General features: G+C 40.4%; 1 protein-coding gene and 3 long non-coding RNA genes across 13 annotated transcripts in view; all 4 read right to left on the bottom strand.

Annotated features, from left to right (window-relative positions):
- Positions 1-16,384, bottom strand: part of LOC127535153 (homeodomain-interacting protein kinase 1-like) — a 31,033-nt gene extending 14,649 nt beyond the window's left edge. For 4 of the 9 annotated variants that reach the window (XM_051952293.1, XM_051952288.1, XM_051952291.1 and 1 more), the window contains exons 1-4: positions 14,768-14,928; positions 568-756; positions 239-420; positions 3-132 (exon numbers count right to left, since the gene is read on the bottom strand). In XM_051952293.1, the coding sequence (XP_051808253.1) occupies positions 3-132; positions 239-420; positions 568-756; positions 14,768-14,797 (531 nt within the window). In that variant the 5' untranslated portion in view covers positions 14,798-14,928. Of the gene's footprint in view, positions 1-2; positions 133-238; positions 421-567; positions 757-927; positions 1,185-2,315; positions 3,145-12,361; positions 13,028-13,178; positions 13,352-13,471; positions 13,556-13,645; positions 13,757-13,842; positions 13,973-14,078; positions 14,261-14,407; positions 14,597-14,767; positions 14,932-16,130 lie in introns of those variants that run through there. The other 5 variants (XM_051952289.1, XM_051952294.1, XM_051952295.1 and 2 more) reach the window with 5 other exon arrangements.
- On the bottom strand, positions 8,406-9,642 carry LOC127535160 (uncharacterized). Of its 2 annotated transcripts, none has more exons than XR_007943809.1 (3): positions 9,447-9,642; positions 8,952-9,017; positions 8,406-8,676 (listed from the first exon to the last, which is right to left on the bottom strand). It is a non-coding gene; the product is annotated as an uncharacterized LOC127535160 (long non-coding RNA). The 2 variants fall into 2 exon arrangements; XR_007943808.1 differs by lacking the exon at positions 9,447-9,642 and adding an exon at positions 9,121-9,241.
- Positions 16,385-20,474: 4,090 nt separating the features above from the next.
- Positions 20,475-21,537, bottom strand: LOC127535177 (uncharacterized). Its single transcript, XR_007943836.1, has 3 exons — positions 21,430-21,537; positions 20,793-21,271; positions 20,475-20,715 (listed from the first exon to the last, which is right to left on the bottom strand). It is a non-coding gene; the product is annotated as an uncharacterized LOC127535177 (long non-coding RNA).
- Positions 21,538-21,660: 123 nt separating this feature from the next.
- LOC127535175 (uncharacterized) lies at positions 21,661-23,841 on the bottom strand. Its single transcript, XR_007943834.1, has 4 exons — positions 23,698-23,841; positions 22,063-22,153; positions 21,890-21,953; positions 21,661-21,748 (listed from the first exon to the last, which is right to left on the bottom strand). It is a non-coding gene; the product is annotated as an uncharacterized LOC127535175 (long non-coding RNA).
- Between the last annotated feature and the right edge of the window lie 29 nt (positions 23,842-23,870).

The raw sequence follows: 23,870 nt of genomic DNA, 5'->3' as shown, positions 1-23,870 counted from the left end.
ACTGTAAAGTATTCCGAGTCTGAGCCTGATCCGAAGAGACTATCTTCAGTCATCATCCAGGCCATCACGCAGCCTAAGGACCAAACGTCGATGGCCTCTGAATACGGCAGGCCCAGGGTGATTTCTGGAGCTCTGAATGTGGAAAAAACAGCAAATGAAGATGTGACACAGTAGACAGTAAGGAGACAGCGCTGAATTCAAGATTTCTCAATGTTTAAAAAGTATCGGTATTTCATACCTATATTCAAGTACTTGGAATAGCTCTCCTGCTTGGGCTTCGGATCTGTACTTGGCCAAACCAAAGTCAATCAGCTTGACTTTGAAGGGCTGCTTCACATGATCCACCATCATGATGTTATCCTCCTTCACATCACAGTGGATTATGCCAGCACTCTTTGTTGCATTCAAAGCAACAGCCATCTGCAAGTAACAACATTTATCAGGAGTTTGTTCAAGAAATGTGTCAGATGACAATAAAAGTAGAAGTTGTCAAGGTTAATCAACCACCCATGTTGATTCTAGCACCACTGAAGGAGAGAAATAGAAGGAGACAATAGAAGGTCACACCTGCTGAATAACTGTACGGACGTGTTCCATTCGCATTGGCTGTGCGAAATTCTCCACGTAGTCCCACAGGTCGATGTCCAATTTCTCAAGCACCAGGAGCCGCGTATCTTCGAAGAAGACGTCTCCTTTGTATTCAATGATGTTGGACTCCTTTGAATTGTGGCTCATGAGCTTTTTCAGGATTTCTGCCTGTGGAGACACAATATGTTTGCTTAGCCACATAGTCCAATCAGTTCTTCTCAACAACTAAAAAGTACACAGCATGACCAGTACCACTACTCAGAATCTTGTAGTAGTACTTTCTCTTTTTAAAACAATGTCTTTTCTTATGTCACCGTTCAGCTGAAATCAGTGTCCTACCTCATGGTCCAGATTGTTCCATGTGGGCATCTTTATAGCCACGTGCTCTTCAGTGTTGTTTTTCACACAGTCCAGCACTCTTCCAAAGCCTCCATCTCTCAGTTCTTTCACCACCGTGTAGCCTGTTGTCAATTCGAAACCCTGCCATGCGATACTCCCCTCGGAGGAAGATGAGGATGAGGATGAGGATGAGGATGAGGATGAGGATGAAGACGAGGATGAACTTTGAAAGTTCATTTTGATCTTGTCCCAGAAGTCTGAAAGTGAAACAGACACAAAAGAGAACCACATTCTATGGATGTCTTGTTGAACCATTGGTAATCTACCACACTGTTGTGATTTCAGTTTTCAATCATATTTGCTAAATATTGAACCAGTTATCATAAAACAACAGCACTGAGTGTTACAACCTGTTCTGAATTGTGTTATAAGGCATATTGGACAGTATTGCAGCAAAACTACATGGATGTTTCCTCAGAAACTCCAAAGTGTTCACTTCATTAAACAGAAGAGTGGAGTTACTTACTTCACAAAAGTTTGGTTATCTAGATTTTGCTGAAATGTGGATGTCTCTGAGTTTGGTGTTAAGCTGGTTTCACTAAACTACTCAATAAACCAATAAATAACTCAATAAAATCAATTGAAATGGTGTCTCCACTCAGAGTTTTTGTGTTTGTCATGAATTCTAGAATGAGTTTAAAAACAATTTGAAAATTTCTCAGCATTGTTTCATTTTGAAAATGACATTTTAAATGACTAAAACTGGCCCTGTTTTTCTCATCTATCTACACTTAATAACTTATAGTGACATATTATGAGTAATGTTGTAATAAATTGTTGAAATCTCTCCATGTTGCAAGTTAAGGAAACAGAACGAGCTATTACCTTACTTATTACACTAGCTGAATTAATTTACTTATCAGAAAAAAGTGATCTTAAATCTTGCTCACATCAACACATCACATTATCATTATATACTCCAAAATGAATATTTCCCAGTAGAAAAATCCTGCTATCCCAACATATCTATGCATTTGGTCATGGTTATAGTGAAATTATTCCAAGTTTTCAGCTTTAAAACCAAATTTTGTCTTCACAAAAATGTTTGTCCTGCTCTTTACAGGAGTACTGCTTAGTTTTAGTCCAGTTTATCCAGTTATGACCAAACCTGAACACATCACTTCCCTTCCACACTGCTAAGATCTTACTTTTTAATAACAAGATGTTAAAAATTACAAGACAAGTAAAAAACTGAGTGTTACATCCTGTTCTGACTCACAGATTTCATTACAAATTGGACAGAGTTGTAGAAAAATACATTTTAAAACTTCCTTCTCAATGTTTCCTCTGGTGTTTGCTTCATCAAACAGAGCAGTGAAGTCACTTACCTCAAAAATCTTGGGTTCTTTGGATTTTGTTGAAAGGTTAACGTTGAGATTAATCTCAATGTCCTGCTAGTTTCAAGTAGTCCTGTTGTCTTGTTGAAATCTGTAAGACACTGTGCAGAACTGTCTGCACCCTGATTTAAATGCAGCACTACCTCGTTCAAATGTAAACAAAGCAGCATATATATAATGTTGTTATTTTTTAAACTTTTAACTGTCATATTTACTGTAAAGAAAGCACACAGTGGATAAATTTGGGTTTATGTAAAATGCCGAAACACTGGTGTAGTCATTGTATATGAGGAATATGGCTTTCCAAAGGGAACAAACTTGGAGTTAGTCGAGCCTTTGGAGAAAACATGTTGGGGGTAAATTGTGCCATCAATTATGTTGAAGTAAAATTTAAAATTTTCCATCTCATATAATGTAAGATCTGTCTCCATTTGTTCATGGATGACCTGATGGGCTGAAAAGTCACTCTGTGGATCTTCACCTGACGTATGAACTTCCCCTTCTTTACTTCTTCTACAGCTCTCTCCAAATCCTTAAGAGAAGCTGAAGTCCTGTCTGTCTTCCATTAGTCTCAAAATTAAAATGTCACATCATTTTGGTTCTAACATGTAAAAATACCAAATAAAAGTAATTAATAAAGTAATTATTTACCAAAAATCAAATTTGCCTTCATCACAAAAATGCATCATCCAGGCGGTTTATCCATCCATCCACTCTCTATACACCGCTTCATCCTCACTGGGGTCACAGCGGTGCTGGAGCCCATCCCAGCTGACTCGGGCGAAGGCAGGGGACACCCTGGACAGGTCGCCAGTCTGTCACAGGGATACATATATAGACAAACAATCACTCTCACATTCACACCTACGGGCAATTTAGCGTAACCAATTAACCTCAGCATATTTTTGGACTGTGGGAGGAAGCCAGAGTACCCAGAGAAAACCCACGCATGTACAGGGAGAACATGCAAACTCCATGCAGAAAGATCCCAGACCCACCCCGGGATTCGAACCAGGGATCTTCTTGCTGCAAGGCAAAGTGCTAACCACTTACGCCACGTTTCATTGTCCTGCTGTTGGTTGATCGGTTCCACCCAAATGGACCTGTTCCAGCAGGTTTCCGGAGATCACAGCTGAATGCCGCTTGATTTAAAAATGATGGTTCTCAGGCCTTAGCCAAGAAAAACGGGTGTTGATGAAAAACTGCTCAGATTAAGAAAAATAAATGCTGGTTCTGAATCTGTTCTTCAGATTAAAACAAATAACGTCGGTTTAAAATTGAGCAAAATGTCTCCTTAAGTTACAAAAATATTAAGCGATAAATAGTTAACGTGTCTGTGTGTGTGTGTGTGTGTGTGTGTGTGTGTGTGTGTGTGTGTGTGTGTGTGTGTGTGTGTGTTTTGGTGGAGTGCTCCACCTGCTGGGAGAGGTAGCAGCAAAGTCATCAAACTCAAAGGTATTGGTATGCGAGTGCTCAGGGCGACTCCCCTGACCGCCCTGGGAGAAGGGGATGTCTGAGGGACTAATCCCAAACTCCTTCACTCTACACAGCAGCAACCAGCCACAGCAGCACACAGAGGGGCACAGGGTGGGAGACGAGAAGGGAGAAAAAGGCAGGAAAAAAGAGGAGTGAGAAGGAATACAAGAGTCAGAAAGAACTACTGAGAGTAAGCAGAGAAATTTGCATAAACGGCACCATACAGCTAATCTAAATCTATACAACAACCACTAGGGATTATAGGAGAATTACAAGAGCTAATATTTCACCAGAGGGAATCATTTCCTTTGTTTCCTGTAGAAACAAGGCATTGTGCACATTACTGTAGTGGCTCAACATATTCCCACCTGTTGGCAAAGCGTAGAGTGTTGACTGTGCTCGCACAGGACGTCATGCCAGGAGAGATCGTTGCAATCTGTTCTCAGAAAGAGAAAACCATTCAGATTAATATCTATGGAGATACAGTATGGACACACCTTCAAGGATACCTATGATTTTACTCGCCATCTTCATAACCTGGTGAAGATGGCGAGGAAAATCATAGGTACCCCTGTTCCACTGATGCCACAAGACTTATTTATGCAGGCCACCATCAGGCAAGCAAACAGTATTCTTGCTGATCCATCCCATGTCCTGTTCACACAGTGTGAGCTGTTGAATTCAGGCAGGAGGTACAGAGTCCTGCTGTGAAGCTCAACTGTTTTAAAAATTCTTTCATCCCCGTCTCAGTCAAGCTCATTAATCAGCGGCTAGGTGCAGCTACCAAAGGGAGGTAATTGGGGATGTGCGAAATGTATGCATGGGGGAATGTGTGTATTTTGTTTTATTTAATATTGTTTTAACTTAGTTATTATATGTCATGTATTTATCATGTATTCTTAATAGTATGTGTTCTGTTTTATTGTTTTGCTGTGCAGCTTGACTTCTTGCCTTGTCTAAGACAAATTTCTCCCACAGGAGACAATAAAGTAAACTTGAACTTCTCATTCAGTGCTTTTTATTTCATTATTTTGTACATTGTAGATTAATACTGAAGACATCAAAACTATAAAATAAGACATATACAATTATATTGTCAACAAAAAGTGTTCATCTTCAGTATTAATCTACAATGTACAAAACAATACAAATAAAGAAAAAGCATTGAATGAGGAGGTGTGTCCACACTATTCACCGTTGGTGTATATGACAACATGCACACAGATTATTTAGCAGGACAAAGAACTGACCATGCATGTGCGTGAATTTTCCCCAATGAAGGAGTCTCTCAGGACCTGGGTGAGCTTACTGGCTCTGAATGGAGCGTGTGGTTTGTTACGACCAAGAGCTCTGATACACTCCTGAAACAAGAAGAGAGGGAAAGACAGGATATAGTAAATAAAAAGAATGAAATAAATGTGTATTTTGTCTTTTCACGAACAAACAAGTGGCAGAAAACACTGTGGACAACACTGCTGCCGTCCACAGAGCTTCAGGGCCAACAGGCTTTTGTTGATCTCAGCTCCTTCCAGACAGTCTGTCATGTGAGGTGGATCTGGACCCGTGCGGAGGACCACGCTACCAAGGCGGAATTGGGTGTAAAACAGGTTTATTGTAAGGGGTGGAGATGGTCCGGGAAGCAGTGGAGGTGGATAGAGGGTTCTGGCAGCAGGGAGGGAGTAAAGCCGGGGATCGGCGGCCGTGGCGGCTCCGGTGGGGAGCAGAGTGTGGTGGCAGATGTTTGGTGCGGATCCCTGGCGGCGGTGCTGGTCCGGGGGTTCCGTGGCGGGGTCCAGTAACGGTTCGGTGGGGTCCGGGGGGCACCAGGAGACGAGGATAGGGGAGGAGAATCGGAGAAGGGGGTCAAGGCAGGGAAGGCAGAGCAGGTTCGGAACAGAATGGGCTGGTCGGGGCAGGGGCAAGGAGCCTGGACAGCTGGTCCTAGGCAGACGAGAGGAAACAGAGTTAGTAAGGCGCAAAAAGCATAGTAATCACAAAATGGCGAGATGATGACTGACTGTGTGTCTAGTTTAACAATCTGACAGGGAGTGGAATGATGAGCCGGTTCTTATTGCTGAGGTGGTAATCAACGAGATGTCTTCCAGCTGCCCGGGATCCATGGATGTGGCTGATTACCTGAGTGGAGTCAGCTGAGAAGCTCAACTCCACTCAGGTGCCACACTGCAGGGGAAGACAGAGGTAGAGGAGCGGATGGGAGACTGAAAGGGAGACACAGAGACAGAGGAACAGAGAGGCAGAGAGACAGAGGAGAAAGGTAGGGAAAAGGGGTTTTTAGGGATGTCAGGTGGGGATGGGATGAGGAGAGGACCCTGACAGAGTCTGGCGGTCGGCAGTCGACGTATCGGCGCCCCTCTCATTTCCTGCAAGGTCGATGACGGAGAACTTCCCATGCATCTTTCCCTTCCTCCGAAGAATGATCTGGAACACCGCGTGGCTGCGGGATGAGTGAGCGTTGGCACACGTCTGCCCTGATGTTCTGGAAGAGAGAGGAAAGAGATGTAAAGATGAACAACAGGCGAACGAGGGTGAATGGAGAAAGAAAGACAATGACATTTGCACATGTAAGTAACAACAGTTGCAATATGTTTATCAAACATGTACTGAACAAATGCCGCAATGTTTCTGTTGTCCTACCTGCAGCTGTTGCCCACTTCAATGAGTTTCAGGACATCTTCTGTGCACTTGACCTCCTTCTCCTGAAGCCCCACAACCTGCATCTGCTGCTTCCCATCCTCCAGCACCCTCAGCTTGGATTTACGATTCAGGAGGTCAAACACCTGTCAGCACACACACAATACAGTCAGCGTCGGTTAGTGTTGATCACACATGAAATATGGTCACACCAATCACGAGATGATTACACTTGCCTTTTCATTGTAGATTTGAAAGAAGGCTGCATACACTTGTAGATCTAAATTCTTGTAATTGGGTTTCTTCAAAATGACAAATACATCCTGAGCCGCACAAAAAGAGATTTACGATTTCAACCGTGTTAAAGTAGAATCTCTACAAAATACCCACACAATTAAAATGTGAAGTAGTTTAGTCAACAAGGTGCATTAAATTAGGTCAGAAATCACAGCTCATCTGTTTACCAGCTAATGCATAAATTCCTTTCCAGCAGTCTTGGTTCTTTCCAGAGAAATCTCCACCCATAGTCTACAATGCAATACAGGTGAAGATATATTAGTTACATTCAGCAGAGTTGAAACAAAGTAAAAACCCTCAGTTTCAGCTTTTGCAAGAGAAAAAGTCGTTGCCTGTAACTCACATGTGTTTTTCCGCTTCCTGTCTGTCCGTAGGCCAAGCAGGTGGCCATGCCCCTCTCAAAGATGGTCTCCACTGGAGGTCTGGCAGTGAACCTGCAGGAGAAGACAGAACACAAGTTTATTCTCTATCTGCTAAAGCAAGACATTACAAAGTGCATTGAGAGGACTTGTGTTATGATCGGTTGCTGTATGAATAAAACTGAATTAAGCTTCGTCACAAGTGGGACGGTGGTCATGCATGTGAACTCTGCACTTACCTAGGCAAAAACAAGGTCAAGCAAGACAAAAACACAAAGTACAGAGGAATATTAACAAGTGGCTTAAAATGTTAAAGTCAAATTAATATGAATTAACAAGGTTCCCACTCTTTTCTGGAAATCATTTTTCAGGACGGTTTCTGGCGTTTGTGTAGTGTCTTAGTATTATACATTTAGGATTCAGACTATTTTTGAAATCTATATTTACTCTGATTTCTTATGAATATATTATGTTGATTTACTCTTTATGTACCCTAAATTTCAATTTGCCATTTTTTTCATTTTTGTCACCATTGTTTTTCATTTTCAAGATCTTATTTATTAACTTGCATTATTTTATCTACTCCTATTTTATAGTTAAGTGTGCATTAGTTACCAAGAACATTTTCACTTAATTTCCTATGGCTGATTTTTGTTCATTAAGAAGGTAGAACGAGATAAATCATTTTCCAGGACAATTCAAGCCTTTCCTGGGCATTTTATTTTCCATATGTTTTCCATGACTGCAAAATTGGTCTATCATTTTTCAGGTTTTCCAGGACGCGTGGGGACCCCGATTAGAGGTTCAGCGTCCCGTATTCCATCGGGCCGTTTTGAGATGTGCATAAGCATTTTTCAAAACTGACCAAAGCTGCAAATTCCATGATAGAAACACTATACACCCATGGAAAGCTTAGATTCTCATGAATCCGCCGGTATGAACCACTTTCAGATGTGATTACCACAGCGGCTAATATAAACACATTTGTCCAACAAACAACAAATCACGTAAACAGCAAAACTCACCTTTGAAGGCTCATAACTGGTCACAGATGAAAATATTCCACAAAAAACGGCCATAATCCAAGCTTAGACATCCAGACAAAACAAGCCAGTATAATATATTGTCCAAAACATGTCTTGAAATCAGTAAATAATCCACAAATAGCACAAATATTTTTTTGCGTTTGAACAAGTTTTTTCTTTGATTGAAAACGTTTTTTTTGATTGAAGTGAAGTTTTTTCTGATTGAGAACATGTTTTGCGATTGGAGCAACTTTTTTTTCGACTGAAAAATAAAGAAACAAATTTACCTTCATACAGATGCGCCATGAGCATCACTTCACCAACATTTGGGTGTTCAGTTTTTATTTGTGACACTTCAATATCTAATTGTTGATCACTGATTAGATCAAATTTTGATGTTGGAATATTGTAGTCTTGTAGTAATTTATAGAAAGTTGGCCTTGAGATTCCAAGAGTAGATGCTGCTTCAGTAAAAGTGGTTTTCAGGGAAAGAACATGTTCAAGCTCCTCTCTGGATATATCATGCCTTCCTTGGTAGGTACCCTACAACACAGGAAATAAATATGACTTTGAATATGTTTGGATCACAAAAGATGGCTAATTCAAAAAAATTGAAACATATTAAAGACATTTATTACACATTTTAAGAAAATGTAATAACATTTCATTACAGATGAGCATTAAGCAGTCCATTCTGAAGAGAACTGTTGAGATAATACTCATTGCTGACTTACAGTTTAATGATATTAAATAATCTGGAAAATCCACATACTACAGCAACTCAGAAAAAATAAACATGAGTACTGATCAGTACTTACTGACTGAGAGGTCACTGGGGTGAAGTCTGGTGCTGTTAAAGATACCGTACCATCAGTGCCGGAGTCCTGAAGAGTTTAAGAATATGATTCAAATCAGAAACACGTAATTACGCTGTTACATGATGTATGTAATATGAAACCAGCAATAAAATTAAAGTGGAAATATTACACAAGTCATGTTAAAAACACAAATAGACATCTAGGTCAAATCAGTATGACAGCATAGCATGCGGTAGGATGTCAAAGTGGAGGTAGACGGTGTGGCTGATCTAAGAGCAGCGTAGTTCCGAACAGCCTGGAGAGACATTGTCAACGCATTAGCGACATTTCTTCAATGTGTCAAAACGTGTGTGCTCAGAAATAACATTTTTAAAAAAGCAACTATACTATGCATGAAGTGAACTGACGCTAGTAGCAAATCTCGTCTGGGCTAACGTTAGCTCGTTTACAGTAAATAAGCCTTGCTTGAGCTAATGCAAGGCGAGAAACACTTACCGAGTGCTGTTGTGGCTCTGCGGCAGCCGTTGTAGCTGACGCGGGGTTAATTTCTTGTATAGCTGCCAGAACGGCCCTTCCAATACTTTCAGCCAAAGGTGAATCCCTCGACATTGTGTGGTAAGCGTGGGGCGCGTAGCGACAGTGACCGAGTGGAACCGAGATGACGGCAAGGCAGACATGACAGTTCACATATCACTAAGCGAGCTCCCCGAGCTTTTATTTTGGTACTTCCTGCAACCGGGAGTGTCAATTTGCATATTAGCTAAATATTTAGTTGGAACTGAGAGATTTAGATTTAACATTTAGATTTAGATTTAACATTTACATTTAGATTTAACATTTACATTTAGATTAACATTTAGATTTAGATTTATTATTTAGATTTAGATTTAACATTTAGATTTAATATTTGACATTTATCCCCGACATTTACTATTTAGATTTAATTATTTCAGTTATTTATGAGATGACATATATTGGTGTAAATGTCCTAAAAGGTGACCTGCAAAAATTCACACCAGTTGTTTTTTTACATGGTTTACAGCTAAATGTGACAAAATGTTGCTGTTATTTTTTGCATGAGCTGCTTTACAAACAGCACCCCATGGAAAAGTCATTCTGTCGATCTTCACCTGACGTATGAACTTCCCCTTCTTTACTTCTTCTACAGCTCTCTCCAAATCCTTAAGAGAAGCTGAAGTCCTGTCTGTCTTCCACTAGTCTCAAAATTAAAATGTCACATCATTTTGGTTCTAACATGTAAAAATACCAAATAAAATTAATAATGTAATTATTTACCAATTATCAAATTTGCCTTCATCACAAAAATGCATCATCCAGGCGGTTTACAGTTCACTACATACTAACACTTTAGCCTCATTTAGTAGCTTACTAATGCACTAACGTGTAGAATAGTTTCAGATGCCTCAATAATTATACAGACACGACACTCATAAAACCATGAAGAATTTACTTTGAGCAGGAAGCAATTGTTTTATACACTAAAATGTGTTATTCCATGTGCATGTAAAGGATACTTCTTCAAAAATGTTTGGCCACATGAACAATTTCTTCCATGGTTTTCGAGAACCAACTGACCCACAGACTCTCCCCTAAGGGATATTTTCAAAAGGTGACATTTTTAAATCTGTGATTCTGTTCAAGGTGTCAAAGTATAGTCATCGCAATCCTTAAGATCCAGTAATTATTCGGGGCTAGTAACTCTTGATGCTTCAAAATCATTAAAATAACTTGATTTTAATCTGTATGAAGCTAAAACTCTCCACTTCAGTCTGTCTGAATGACGTGCACTAATAATGCTTATTGGAGAGATATTGGGCAGCAAAACGGAAAACTTTGACCAGCTGCAGGCGCTGAAAGGAAAAGAGGATCTGGTGACCACAAATGTTTGTACAAAATTTCATGCCAATTTTTCAAACTCTTGTTGACATATTTCAGTGTGGAATCAAATCTCATTTAGTCTTATCTGTAGTAGAAATCATTATTCATTATTCTAAAGCATTGATGAACAAAAGAGAAAATATGCTGCGTATTAGTAAAATATATGACATTTACAAAGGCTGGTACTCATCTCCTATTACTATAAGTAAAGCTTTTGTTCATTTTAATATTACAGAATATGGTCAGGTGGTAATAAAGATTTTTAAGTTAACATGCACTGTTTTTATTATATTGGATCAGTTATCTAGAGCCGATGTGCAGCAAGAATATGAAGTTGAGTTAATGTGCATTTTCATTTACTTTTGCACCTACTCTTACCAATACCAGTAATCTAGAGCCAAGATGGATCCTATTCTGTCCTGCTGAGCTTGTTGGTGGATGCGGCTGTAACGTCAGCAGCATTAGAGCTGCTGGTGTTCTGGCTAAAACCAACTTCACTGCCGTCTCTGCCAGATTCAGGTTGGGTTGCTTGAATACGTACGGCAGATATTTTGGCCTGACTTTCAGAGGTTTGAGGTCAACATCTGTCCATGTTTGGGTTTAGAAAGGTTAAGATTGTTGGGAAGCTCTTAACATGGTTATCTTCACCTCACCTGCTTTCTAGTGACCCAGCAAACAAACAAACATGGTGGAAAAAAAGAAAACAGAGGAGAAACTACTGGAACTGTAGTTTGACAGCAAAATGAATGAGTGGATAACCAAAAAATTCAACAATAGTAATGTTTTTTGCTTTGAAAATGTGGTTGTTTTAGATTTGTAATTTATTTTTCTTTGGTTTGGGGAAGTCTGACCTTCAAGACTATAGCAGAGGAAATTATGTTTTCAATGACAATTTTTTTCAATAGTAATTATTATTTTTTTAATGACAACCAATACTGTCTCTGTTTCAGCTCCATGAGGAAATGCCTGACCATCTGAGCAAAAAATGAGCTCTGCAAAATTAACGAAACAATGAAAATGTAAAGGATTACAAATGATTAAGATAGATAGTTATGGGAGACTTGTAAGTTGTGGAGTGCAGGAAAAATAACTTCATCACGCATTGCAATGAGATGTGCTTGTCACTTTAAACCCTTGTAATACCACTTTGTTTACAAGGCATGTATTCTTTTTAACAAAATCTTCAAAATGCACACTCTTTTTAGAGCCAGAAACTATAAAAATGGAAAGAGTGGTTCAACTTTCCGACTGTTTGTAATAAATACCATCAGTTTTGTGTGATTACATAGAGAAATCATCTTGAAAATAAGCTTAAAATTGTCAGATTTCATTGTAGTCACTTTATTTAAAATGTCAAATTTAAAAATTCACCAAAAATAACGATGGTATTTGTAAAAAAAAAAGAAACCCAAAGATTCTCTGCTCTGCACGGCCACTGAGAAGCCATGACTGACTCAGGGCAGTTCTGAGCAACAACCATGTGACCAAAATCCAGACACTTTTTGGGTGAAGCTTTCAATTCATTTTCAATCAGTTTTATTTACAAGTTCAAATGTGTGATCTCAAGACAAAAGTAAAGACAAAATTATAGAGAGAAACCCAACAAATCCAAAATTTCCTTTGGATTCCCTGTCTGAGCAAGCACTTGGCGACAGTGGGGAGGTAAAACTCCCTTTTTCAGGAAGAACCCTCCGGCAGAACCAGGCTCAGACAGAGCGGCCATCTGCCTCGACCGGTTGGGGTGAGGGGAAAGAAGACTGAGAACGGGATACAGAAAAGTCATGAGATCAAAACACAAGAGAACAAGAAAGCCAGCCAAGGATTCTGAGGTCAGGAACTGTGAGTCCGAAATGTTAGTCCAGTCCATCACTGCTGCTCAGTTCATCACATCGGACACACAGCAGCAGCAGAACTTCTTCTTAATCCAAGAGAAGACACGTTGGAAGCAGTTCTTCTTCATTGTCTTTCTCTGCTCCTCATTGACTTCAGTGTCTTCATCATCATAACCATCCTTGCTGTCCTCGGTGTCTTCGGCAGTGTCAGCGTCATCACTGTCCTCGTGCTCACTGCTCTTAAGGTCATCGTCCTCATCGGGCAAGCCTGTCAGGTTAATTCTGTTTTCTGGGTCTGCAGGCTTAACCATGATGAACTTGCTGGTGGAGGGTTTCGGTTCATCGCTAAAAAAGGAAACATACACTGTTGGGTTTACATCTGACAAGCAGAGAATGTAAACATGGAAATCAACAAAAGTCCATATCAGTCTTTTGTCACCTGCTGGGCTGCTAATGTCTCACAACCTGTGTACAAAGTAAATAGAAACACACTTACCAACTCCTGGTGGGGGAGCTGCTGTTGAGGTAGCTTTTGGTGATGAAAGGATGGTTGAGGATACCACTGGGGGTGATTCTGTCGTCCTCATCCCACTGAAGCATCGCCTTCAGCAGCTCGATGCACTCCCTCCTCTCATCAGCCTCTGCTGGGTTGTCCGTCTCAGAATACACCTGGTGCAGAAAACATTTGGAAAGTCCAACAGTGGTCAAATCACCTTCCACCGTCAAATGTGAATACCATAAATGAACGGGACTTTTCAGCAACTAGCTGCTGCTTCCAAAACTACCTACCGTTTTCATTTCATCCAGAGAGTCCAACTTGTAAACCGTGGGGTCGGAGTGGACGAGATCGCTCTCAAAATACTCTCTAGGTGTCTGAAAGAAGAAAACAATGATGCTTACTAAAGTCTTTATCTTACTGAGTGAGTAAAGGTCAGAGGTAAAATCACAGTAGGAGTATTGTACCTTCAGCCGCCACAAACCATCAGACTTTTTCTGAAAAAATAATTGCGATCTCAGGCCAGCATCGATGAGATGTTGCGGCGGCAGACCCAGCAGACGGATCATGCGTCGGAGCTGCAAACAAAACAGAACACCATGTTAGACCTGAAGCTAATCCTGTGACGGCTTCTAATGTGTTTCGGCTGCAGTAATTTACTCACTGTAAAGTATTCCGAGTCTGAGCCTGATCCGAAGAGACTATCTTCAGTCATCATCCAGGCCATCACGCAGCCTAAGGACCAAACGTCGATGGCCTCTGAATACGGCAGGCCCAGGGTGATTTCTGGAGCTCTGAATGTGGAAAAAACAGCAAATGAAGATGTGACACAGTAGACAGTAAGGAGACAGCGCTGAATTCAAGATTTCTCAATGTTTAAAAAGTATCGGTATTTCATACCTATATTCAAGTACTTGGAATAGCTCTCCTGCTTGGGCTTCGGATCTGTACTTGGCCAAACCAAAGTCAATCAGCTTGACTTTGAAGGGCTGCTTCACATGATCCACCATCATGATGTTATCCTCCTTCACATCACAGTGGATTATGCCAGCACTCTTTGTTGCATTCAAAGCAACAGCCATCTGCAAGTAACAACATTTATCAGGAGTTTGTTCAAGAAATGTGTCAGATGACAATAAAAGTAGAAGTTGTCAAGGTTAATCAACCACCCATGTTGATTCTAGCACCACTGAAGGAGAGAAATAGAAGGAGACAATAGAAGGTCACACCTGCTGAATAACTGTACGGACGTGTTCCATTCGCATTGGCTGTGCGAAATTCTCCACGTAGTCCCACAGGTCGATGTCCAATTTCTCAAGCACCAGGAGCCGCGTATCTTCGAAGAAGACGTCTCCTTTGTATTCAATGATGTTGGACTCCTTTGAATTGTGGCTCATGAGCTTTTTCAGGATTTCTGCCTGTGGAGACACAATATGTTTGCTTAGCCACATAGTCCAATCAGTTCTTCTCAACAACTAAAAAGTACACAGCATGACCAGTACCACTACTCAGAATCTTGTAGTAGTACTTTCTCTTTTTAAAACAATGTCTTTTTTTATGTCACCGTTCAGCTGAAATCAGTGTCCTACCTCATGGTCTAGATTGTTCCATGTGGGCATCTTTATAGCCACGTGCTCTTCAGTGTTGTTTTTCACACAGTCCAGCACTCTTCCAAAGCCTCCATCTCTCAGTTCTTTCACCACCGTGTAGCCTGTTGTCAATTCGAAACCCTGCCATGCGATACTCCCCTCGGAGGAAGATGAGGATGAGGATGAAGACGAGGATGAACTTTGAAAGTTCATTTTGATCTTGTTCCAGAAGTCTGAAAGTGAAACAGACACAAAAGAGAACCACATTCTATGGATGTCTTGTTGAACCATTGGTAATCTACCACACTGTTGTGATCTCAGTTTTCAATCATATTTGCTAAATATTGAACCAGTTATCATAAAACAACAGCACTGAGTGTTACAACCTGTTCTGAATTGTGTTATAAGGCATATTGGACAGTATTGCAGCAAAACTACATGGATGTTTCCTCAGAAACTCCAAAGTGTTCACTTCATTAAACAGAAGAGTGGAGTTACTTACTTCACAAAAGTTTGGTTATCTAGATTTTGCTGAAATGTGGATGTCTCTGAGTTTGGTGTTAAGCTGGTTTCACTAAACTACTCAATAAACCAATAAATAACTCAATAAAATCAATTGAAATGGTGTCTCCACTCAGAGTTTTTGTGTTTGTCATGAATTCTAGAATGAGTTTAAAAACAATTTAAAATTTCTCAGCATTGTTTCATTTTGAAAATGACATTTTAAATGACTAAAACTGGCCCTGTTTTTCTCATCTATATGCACTTAATAACTTATGGTGACATATTCTGAGTAATGTTGTAATAAATTGTTGAAATCTCTCCATGTTGCAAGTTAAGGAAACAGAACGAGCTATTACCTTACTTATTACACTAGCTGAATTAATTTACTTATCAGAAAAAAGTGACCTTAAATCTTGCTCACATCAACACATCACATTATCATTATATACTCCAAAATGAATATTTCCCAGTAGAAAAATCCTGCTATCCCAACATATCTATGCATTTGGTCATGGTTATAGTCAAATTATTCCAAGTTTTCAGCTTTAAAACCAAATTTTGTCTTAACAAAAATGTTTGTCCTGCTCTTTACAGGAGTACTGCTTAGTTTTAGTCCAGTTTATCCAGTTATGACCAAACCTGAACACATCACTTCCCTTCCACACTGCTAAGATCTTACTTTTTAATAACAAGATGTTAAAAATTACAAGACAAGTAAAAAACTGAGTGTTACATCCTGTTCTGACTCACAGATTTCATTACAAATTGGACAGAGTTGTAGAAAAATACATTTTAAAACTTCCTTCTCAATGTTTCCTCTGGTGTTTGCTTCATCAAACAGAGCAGTGAAGTCACTTACCTCAAAAATCTTGGGTTCTTTGGATTTTGTTGAAAGGTTAACGTTGAGATTAATCTCGATGTCCTGCTAGTTTCAAGTAGTCCTGTTGTCTTGTTGAAATCTGTAAGACACTGTGCAGAACTGTCTGCACCCTGATTTAAATGCAGCACTACCTCGTTCAAATGTAAACAAAGCAGCATATATATAATGTTGTTATTTTTTAAACTTTTAACTGTCATATTTACTGTAAAGAAAGCACACAGTGGATAAATTTGGGTTCATGTAAAATGCCGAAACACTGGTGTAGTCATTGTATATGAGGAATATGGCTTTCCAAAGGGAACAAACTTGGAGTTAGTTGAGCCTTTGGAGAAAACATGTTGGGGGTAAATTGTGCCATCAATTATGTTGAAGTAAAATTTAAAAATTTCCATCTCATATAATGTAAGATCTGTCTCCATTTGTTCATGGATGACCTGATGGGCTGAAAAGTCATTCTGTGGATCTTCATCTGCCACCTGATGTATGAACTTCCACTTCTTTACTTTTTCTACAGCTCTCTCCAAATCCTTAAGAGAAGCTGAAGTCCTGTCTGTCTTCCCAACCCGGTCTCACAAGGATTCGTGAAACTGTCAAGTAAATTAATCTATGGTTTCGTGCGCACCAACACGATTTTCTCATGTTTTTCGTGTTGCTCACAACGAAATTCAAACCAATGCATTTCAAGCGGAGGACTTTTCGTGCCACTCAGAACGTATTTCAAACGAATGGGTGTATTATATTTTTAATGTAAAAGCGTTGCGAATCCAACGCTATATGTTGCATTACATCGTCCCATATTTATAATGTAATGCAGGGGTCGCAATTAGATGTGGCTTCGGGCCAAAATTTGTGTAAACGTCATTCGGCCGTTTGACCGAAGGGCCGGTGCGCTGGTATTTATGAAATCATTTTGCTTACGGGGTATCCGATGCCCATACAGCTGAGAGGGTTAAGCAGGCCACTCATGTACAGGAGCTGGTCTCCGACGCAGCGGCCCGGGTTCCATTCCGGCCCGCTGCATTATAATACCAGGGAAATTTTTCATACACAAATGCAGATTTCTAAAATGTAAACCTATTTTTAATATGTTTCATAAAGAAATGTCTCTATTCTTCTCCTCACTGAAACACATGAAAAAACGGACTGCTGTAAAACTTTTTAACATGATTCAAGATATCAAACTCATGGACAACCCCTAACCCACTGGACATTCATGCGGACAGACTCCTGTTTCAATTTAAAAAAAAACAAAACGTGCAGCACTTCGGCACCTTTCTTCTTCGGTGGTGTCTGTGTAAAACAATGTCCAACATGCAAACAGCACACCTCGCGCCATGAAGCACAAAATGCAGGTGTAAATCAATGGGGTGCTGAACATAGCATAGTAATATTCATAACGGGAATAATAGGTGATAATAGGTAATAGAATATTCTGAAATTAAGCTCGACTGTAGACAGGTATTTTGCAAACACTATAAACACACACACACACACTAATATATGTTAGAGAAGCAGATAATAGCAGTAAAGTCAATTATTTTAATAATTTGAAGAGACAATATATTATTACGCTATATATACATATATAAACAAAACACTGACTAATGAACACATATTTCTATATAAAACAATATATATGTATATACACACATATATATATATATATATATATATATATATGTGTGTGTGTGTGTGTGTGTGTGTGTGTGTGTGTGTTGATTTACAATGTTTGCAAAATACCTGTCTACAGTCGAGCTTAAGATCAGAATATTCTATTACCTATTATTATTATTATCTATTATTCCCTCTATGAATATTAAACTATGCCGAACCATTTGTCCTGTATCATAGCTACATGTATGACGTTTGCAGCAAAATATTTATGTACACTTTCTTTTTTCTGTCATGATGACAGGTGAGGCTGTGCCTCACCTGCCTCCCCTGACCGCACATCACTGGTGTGTATGCATGTGTGTATGCTTGTGTGTGTATGTGGGGATGTGTGCATGCATGTGTATTTGCGGGGGAGAGATGGTGATGATATGAAAACAGAGTCTACAGAGACCTGTTCAGTAGCCTGACAGCTTCGGGGAAAAAGACTTCAAATGAAGGAGACATTTTGTGCAACATATCAAGTATCATAAAAGTCATTCCCAGTGGAATTCAAGTCTGATATTGTGTGGGACTATTCAGAGCAGTCACATGAAGCACTGTATCTGTTTTCAAGGGTCTAGCCCCATGGGAACCCGCTTTTGTCAGGAGTGAGGCCTACTAGCAGTGATGAAGCCTGAGGCCTTCAAACATGTCAAAAAAATTCCTGCTCGGTCATTTTTGGGTCGAGTGACACCAAATCGGACACATTCCTACTAGACCAAGCTCTGACCTTGCATATTTTTTTTCAGAGAGTTAGCTCAAAAGGGGCCCGAGCACGGCCGGTTTTTCACTCGACCATTAACCCTTTAATGTCCAAACGCTTCAAAATGGGCTAAAAAGGTCAAAATCTCACACATTCCTTCACCAATTTGGACCAAACTCCACAGGTTCTATATATAGAGGCTAATGTGAACGCTCATGCACGTTTCAGACCTCCAGGGGCCCTGAAGAAGGAATGAGGGCCAAAAAAACACATTTTTTCATAAATGTCCCTCTTTTGCTCTCATTTCACTTCTGTTACACTCAGAGAGCTGAAACCTGGGATCTGGTACCTCTGAAACATCTAAAATCTAAATCCACTGGAACTGTTTTGCTAGCCCCTCCCAAACCGGAAGTAGCCCCAGGAACGACCTAGAGACTTGTGCTTCAAATCAATTGTTCACCAAGGTCACCTGAATCACCCCTAAAAGGTTCAGCTCATTTGATGCAAAAATTACCAATTTATGGTGCTTCAATGTCCAAAAATGTGACATTTTGAACCTGCGCCAGGGGTCACAGGAAGGTCATAGAGACACCAAACCACCACAGTTCAGCTCCAAATATAGCCTAGTATAACATAGTAAAAGATCAGCCCCAGGGTCCCAGTAGAAAAATCTGACCAAGTGTTCATGTTAGGAAAACCGTAACCCTTGTCAGACTCTTCGACCCTGAGAGCCTTCTGCCAGTGGAATTAGACCCTCACCCTCATTTTTTACCTGAACGGGATGAAATCTTAACCACAAGTACTCGGGGCCCCCGTGAGTCGGTATATACAATATCAGCCTCCTAGGTCAACATGGGGCCAGATGGTACCTAACATTTGACTGAGTAGGTGTGTTCTCCATTCTCCAAACTCGGCAGCGGCGGCGCAGCGACTTCCAATCGCTGGGCCGTTTACAATCGTCGTTAACAAGCTATCGTTAACGTCGCTACCATCGTGCGGGAGTATCAGGGACAATAAAGTGTTAAAACTTGTGAAATCGGCGGAAATCCACGGTAAATTCCAATCCCTGAAAAAAAGCATAATTCCGCGAATTCGCGGAAAAATCACATCCCTGCATATTCCCACCTGTTGGCAAAGCGTAGAGTGTTGACTGTGCTCACATGTCATGTATTTATCATGTATTCTTAATAGTATGTGTTCTGTTTTATTGTTTTGCTGTGCAGCTTGACTTCTTGCCTTGTCTAAGACTAATTTCTCCCACAGGAGACAATAAAGTAAACTTGAACTTCTCATTCAGTGCTTTTTATTTCATTATTTTGTACATTGTAGATTAATACTGAAGACATCAAAACTATAAAATAAGACATATACAATTATATTGTCAACAAAAAGTGTTCATCTTCAGTATTAATCTACAATGTACAAAACAATACAAATAAAGAAAAAGCATTGAATGAGGAGGTGTGTCCACACTATTCACCGTTGGTGTATACGACAACATGCACACAGATTATTTAGCAGGACAAAGAACTAACCGTGCATGTGCGTGAATTTTCCCCAATGAAGGAGTCTCTCAGGACCTGGGTGAGCTTACTGGCTCTGAATGGAGCGTGTGGTTTGTTACGACCAAGAGCTCTGATACACTCCTGAAACAAGAAGAGAGGGAAAGACAGGATATAGTAAATAAAAAGAATGAAATAAATGTGTATTTTGTCTTTTCACGAACAAACAAGTGGCAGAAAACACTGTGGACAACACTGCTGCCTTCCACAGAGCTTCAGGGCCAACAGGCTTTTGTTGATCTCAGCTCCTTCCAGACAGTCTGTCATGTGAGGTGGATCTGGACCCGTGCGGAGGACCACGCTACCAAGGCGGAATTGGGTGTAAAACAGGTTTATTGTAAGGGGTGGAGATGGTCCGGGAAGCAGTGGAGGTGGATAGAGAGTTCTGGCAGCAGGGAGGGAGTAAAGCCGGGGATCGGCGGCCGTGGCGGCTCCGGTGGGGAGCAGAGTGTGGTGGCAGATGTTTGGTGCGGATCCCTGGCGGCGGTGCTGGTCCGGGGGTTCCGTGGCGGGGTCCAGTAACGGTTCGGTGGGGTCCGGGGGGCACCAGGAGAATCGGAGAAGGGGGTCAAGGCAGGGAAGGCAGAGCAGGTTCGGAACAGAATGGGCTGGTCGGGGCAGGGGCAAGGAGCCTGGACAGCTGGTCCTAGGCAGACGAGAGGAAACAGAGTTAGTAAGGCACAAAAAGCATAGTAATCAAAAAATGGCGAGATGATGACTGACTGTGTGTCTAGTTTAACAATCTGACAGGGAGTGGAATGATGAGCCGGTTCTTATTGCTGAGGTGGTAATCAACGAGATGTCTTCCAGCTGCCCGGGATCCATGGATGTGGCTGATTACCTGAGTGGAGTCAGCTGAGAAGCTCAACTCCACTCAGGTGCCACACTGCAGGGGAAGACAGAGGTAGAGGAGCGGATGGGAGACTGAAAGGGAGACACAGAGACAGAGGAACAGAGAGGCAGAGAGACAGAGGAGAAAGGTAGGGAAAAGGGGTTTTTAGGGATGTCAGGTGGGGATGGGATGAGGAGAGGACCCTGACAGAGTCTGGCGGTCGGCACTCGACGTATCGGCCCTCCTCTCATTTCCTGCAAGGTCGATGACCGAGAACTTCCCATGCATCTTTCCCTTCCTCCGAAGAATGATCTGGAACACCGCGTGGCTGCGGGATGAGTGAGCGTTGGCACACGTCTGCCCTGATGTTCTGGAAGAGAGAGGAAAGAGATGTAAAGATGAACAACAGGCGAACGAGGGTGAATGGAGAAAGAAAGACAATGACATTTGCACATGTACGTAACAACAGTTGCAATATGTTTATCAAACATGTACTGAACAAATGCAGCAATGTTTCTGTTGTCCTACCTGCAGCTGTTGCCCACTTCAATGAGTTTCAGGACATCTTCTGTGCACTTGACCTCCTTCTCCTGAAGCCCCACAACCTGCATCTGCTGCTCCCATCCTCCAGCACCCTCAGCTTGGATTTACGATTCAGGAGGTCAAACACCTGTCAGCACACACACAATACAGTCAGCGTCTGTTAGTGTTGATCACACATGAAATATGGTCACACCAATCACGAGATGATTACACTTGCCTTTTCATTGTAGATTTGAAAGAAGGCTGCATACACTTGTCGATCTAAATTCTTGTAATTGGGTTTCTTCAAAATGACAAATACATCCTGAGCCGCACAAAAAGAGATTTACGATTTCAACCGTGTTAAAGTAGAATCTCTACAAAATACCCACACAATTAAAATGTGAAGTAGTTTAGTCAACGAGGTGCATTAAATTAGGTCAGAAATCACAGCTCATCTGTTTACCAGCTAATGCATAAATTCCTTTCCAGCAGTCTTGGTTCTTTCCAGAGAAATCTCCACCCATAGTCTACAATGCAATACAGGTGAAGATATAGTTACATTCAGCAGAGTTGAAGCAAAGTAAAAACCCTCAGTTTCAGCTTTTGCAAGAGAAAAAGTCGTTGCCTGTAACTCACGTGTGTTTTTCCGCTTCCTGTCTGTCCGTAGGCCAAGCAGGTGGCCATGCCTCTCTCAAAGATGGTCTCCACTGGAGGTCTGGCAGTGAACCTGCAGAAGAAGACAGAACACAAGTTTATTCTCTATCTGCTAAAGCAAGATACAATAAATAATTATGTGCACACACAATAAACATGTTAGTCACTAATTCAGATCTGTAAAACAACACAATGTGCTCATTGTATTGTTTAGTCAGTCAGGTGTGACCTGTTCAGTGCTCATCATTATTATTGGAATACAACAAGTATAATGATATAATGATTAATAGTTTTATTATTGTTAACATAATAGCAACCAGTTTGACAAATGCTCAAATGCACTTTAGGATATACAGCTTCTGAAGCAAGTTTATTATTCAGTGCTGGAGCGTGGGGCTACCTGTGAGGTTTTTCTCTACAACAATGTCTTGTCCTCACATTACAAAGTGCATCGAGAGGACTTGTGTTATGATCGGTTGCTATATGAATAAAACTGAATTAAGCTTCGTCACAAGTGGGACGGTGGTCATGCGTGTGAACTCTGCACTTACCTAGGCAAGAACAAGGTCAAGCAAGACAAAAACACAAAGTACAGAGGAATATTAACAAGTGGCTTAAAATGTTAAAGTCAAATTAATATGAATTAACAAGGTTCCCACTCTTTTCTGGAAATCATTTTTCAGGACGGTTTCTGGCGTTTGTGTAGTGTCTTAGTATTATACATTTAGGATTCAGACTATTTGTTAAATCTTTATTTACTCTGATTTCTTATGAATATATTATGTTGATTTACTGTTTATGTACCTAAATTTCAATTTGCCATTTTTTTTATTTTGTCACCATTGTTTTTCATTTTCAAGATCTTATTTATTAACTTGCATTATTTTAGCTACTCCTATTTTATAGTTAAGTGTGCATTAGTTACCAAGAACATTTTTCACTTAATTTCCTATGTCTGATTTTTGTTCATTAAGAAGGTAGAACGAGATAAATCATTTTCCAGGACAATTCAAGCTTTTCCTGGGCATTTTATTTTCCATATGTTTCCATGACTGCAAATTGTCTATCATTTTTCAGGTTTTCCAGGACGCGTGGGGACCCCGATTAGAGGTTCAGCGTCCCGTATTCGGGCCGTTTTGAGATGTGCATCAGCATTTTTCAAAACTGACCAAAGCTGCAAACTCCATGATAGAAACACTATACACCCATGGAAAGCTTAGATTCTCATGAATCCGCCGGTATGAACCACTTTCAGATGTGATTACCACAGCGGGGTAATATAACACATTTGTCCAACAAACAACAAATCACGTAAACAGCAAAACTCACCTTTGAAGGCTCATAACTGGTCACAGATGAAATATTCCACAAAAAACGGCCATAATCCAAGCTTAGACATCCAGACAAAACAAGCCAGTATAATATATTGTCCAAAACATGTCTTGAAATCAGTAAATAATCCACAAATAGCACAAATATTTTTTTGCGTTTGAATAAGTTTTGTCTTTGATTGAAAACATTTTTTTTTTGATTGAAGTGAAGTTTTTTCTGATTGAGAACATGTTTTGCGATTGGAGCAACTTTTTTTTCGACTGAAAAATAAAGAAACAAATTTACCTTCATACAGATGCGCCATGAGCATCACTTCACCAACATTTGGGTGTTCAGTTTTTATTTGTGACACTTCAATATCTAATTGTTGATCACTGATTAGATCAAATTTTGATGTTGGAATATTGTAGTCTTGTAGTAATTTATAGAAAGTTGTCCTTGAGATTCCAAGAGTAGAT

Source organism: Acanthochromis polyacanthus, chromosome 8 (assembly GCF_021347895.1).
Source record: "Acanthochromis polyacanthus isolate Apoly-LR-REF ecotype Palm Island chromosome 8, KAUST_Apoly_ChrSc, whole genome shotgun sequence".
Taxonomy (NCBI): Eukaryota; Metazoa; Chordata; class Actinopteri; family Pomacentridae; genus Acanthochromis; species Acanthochromis polyacanthus.
The sequence above is the reverse complement of the archived record's forward strand: the minus strand, read 5'-3'. Positions and strand labels throughout refer to the sequence as shown.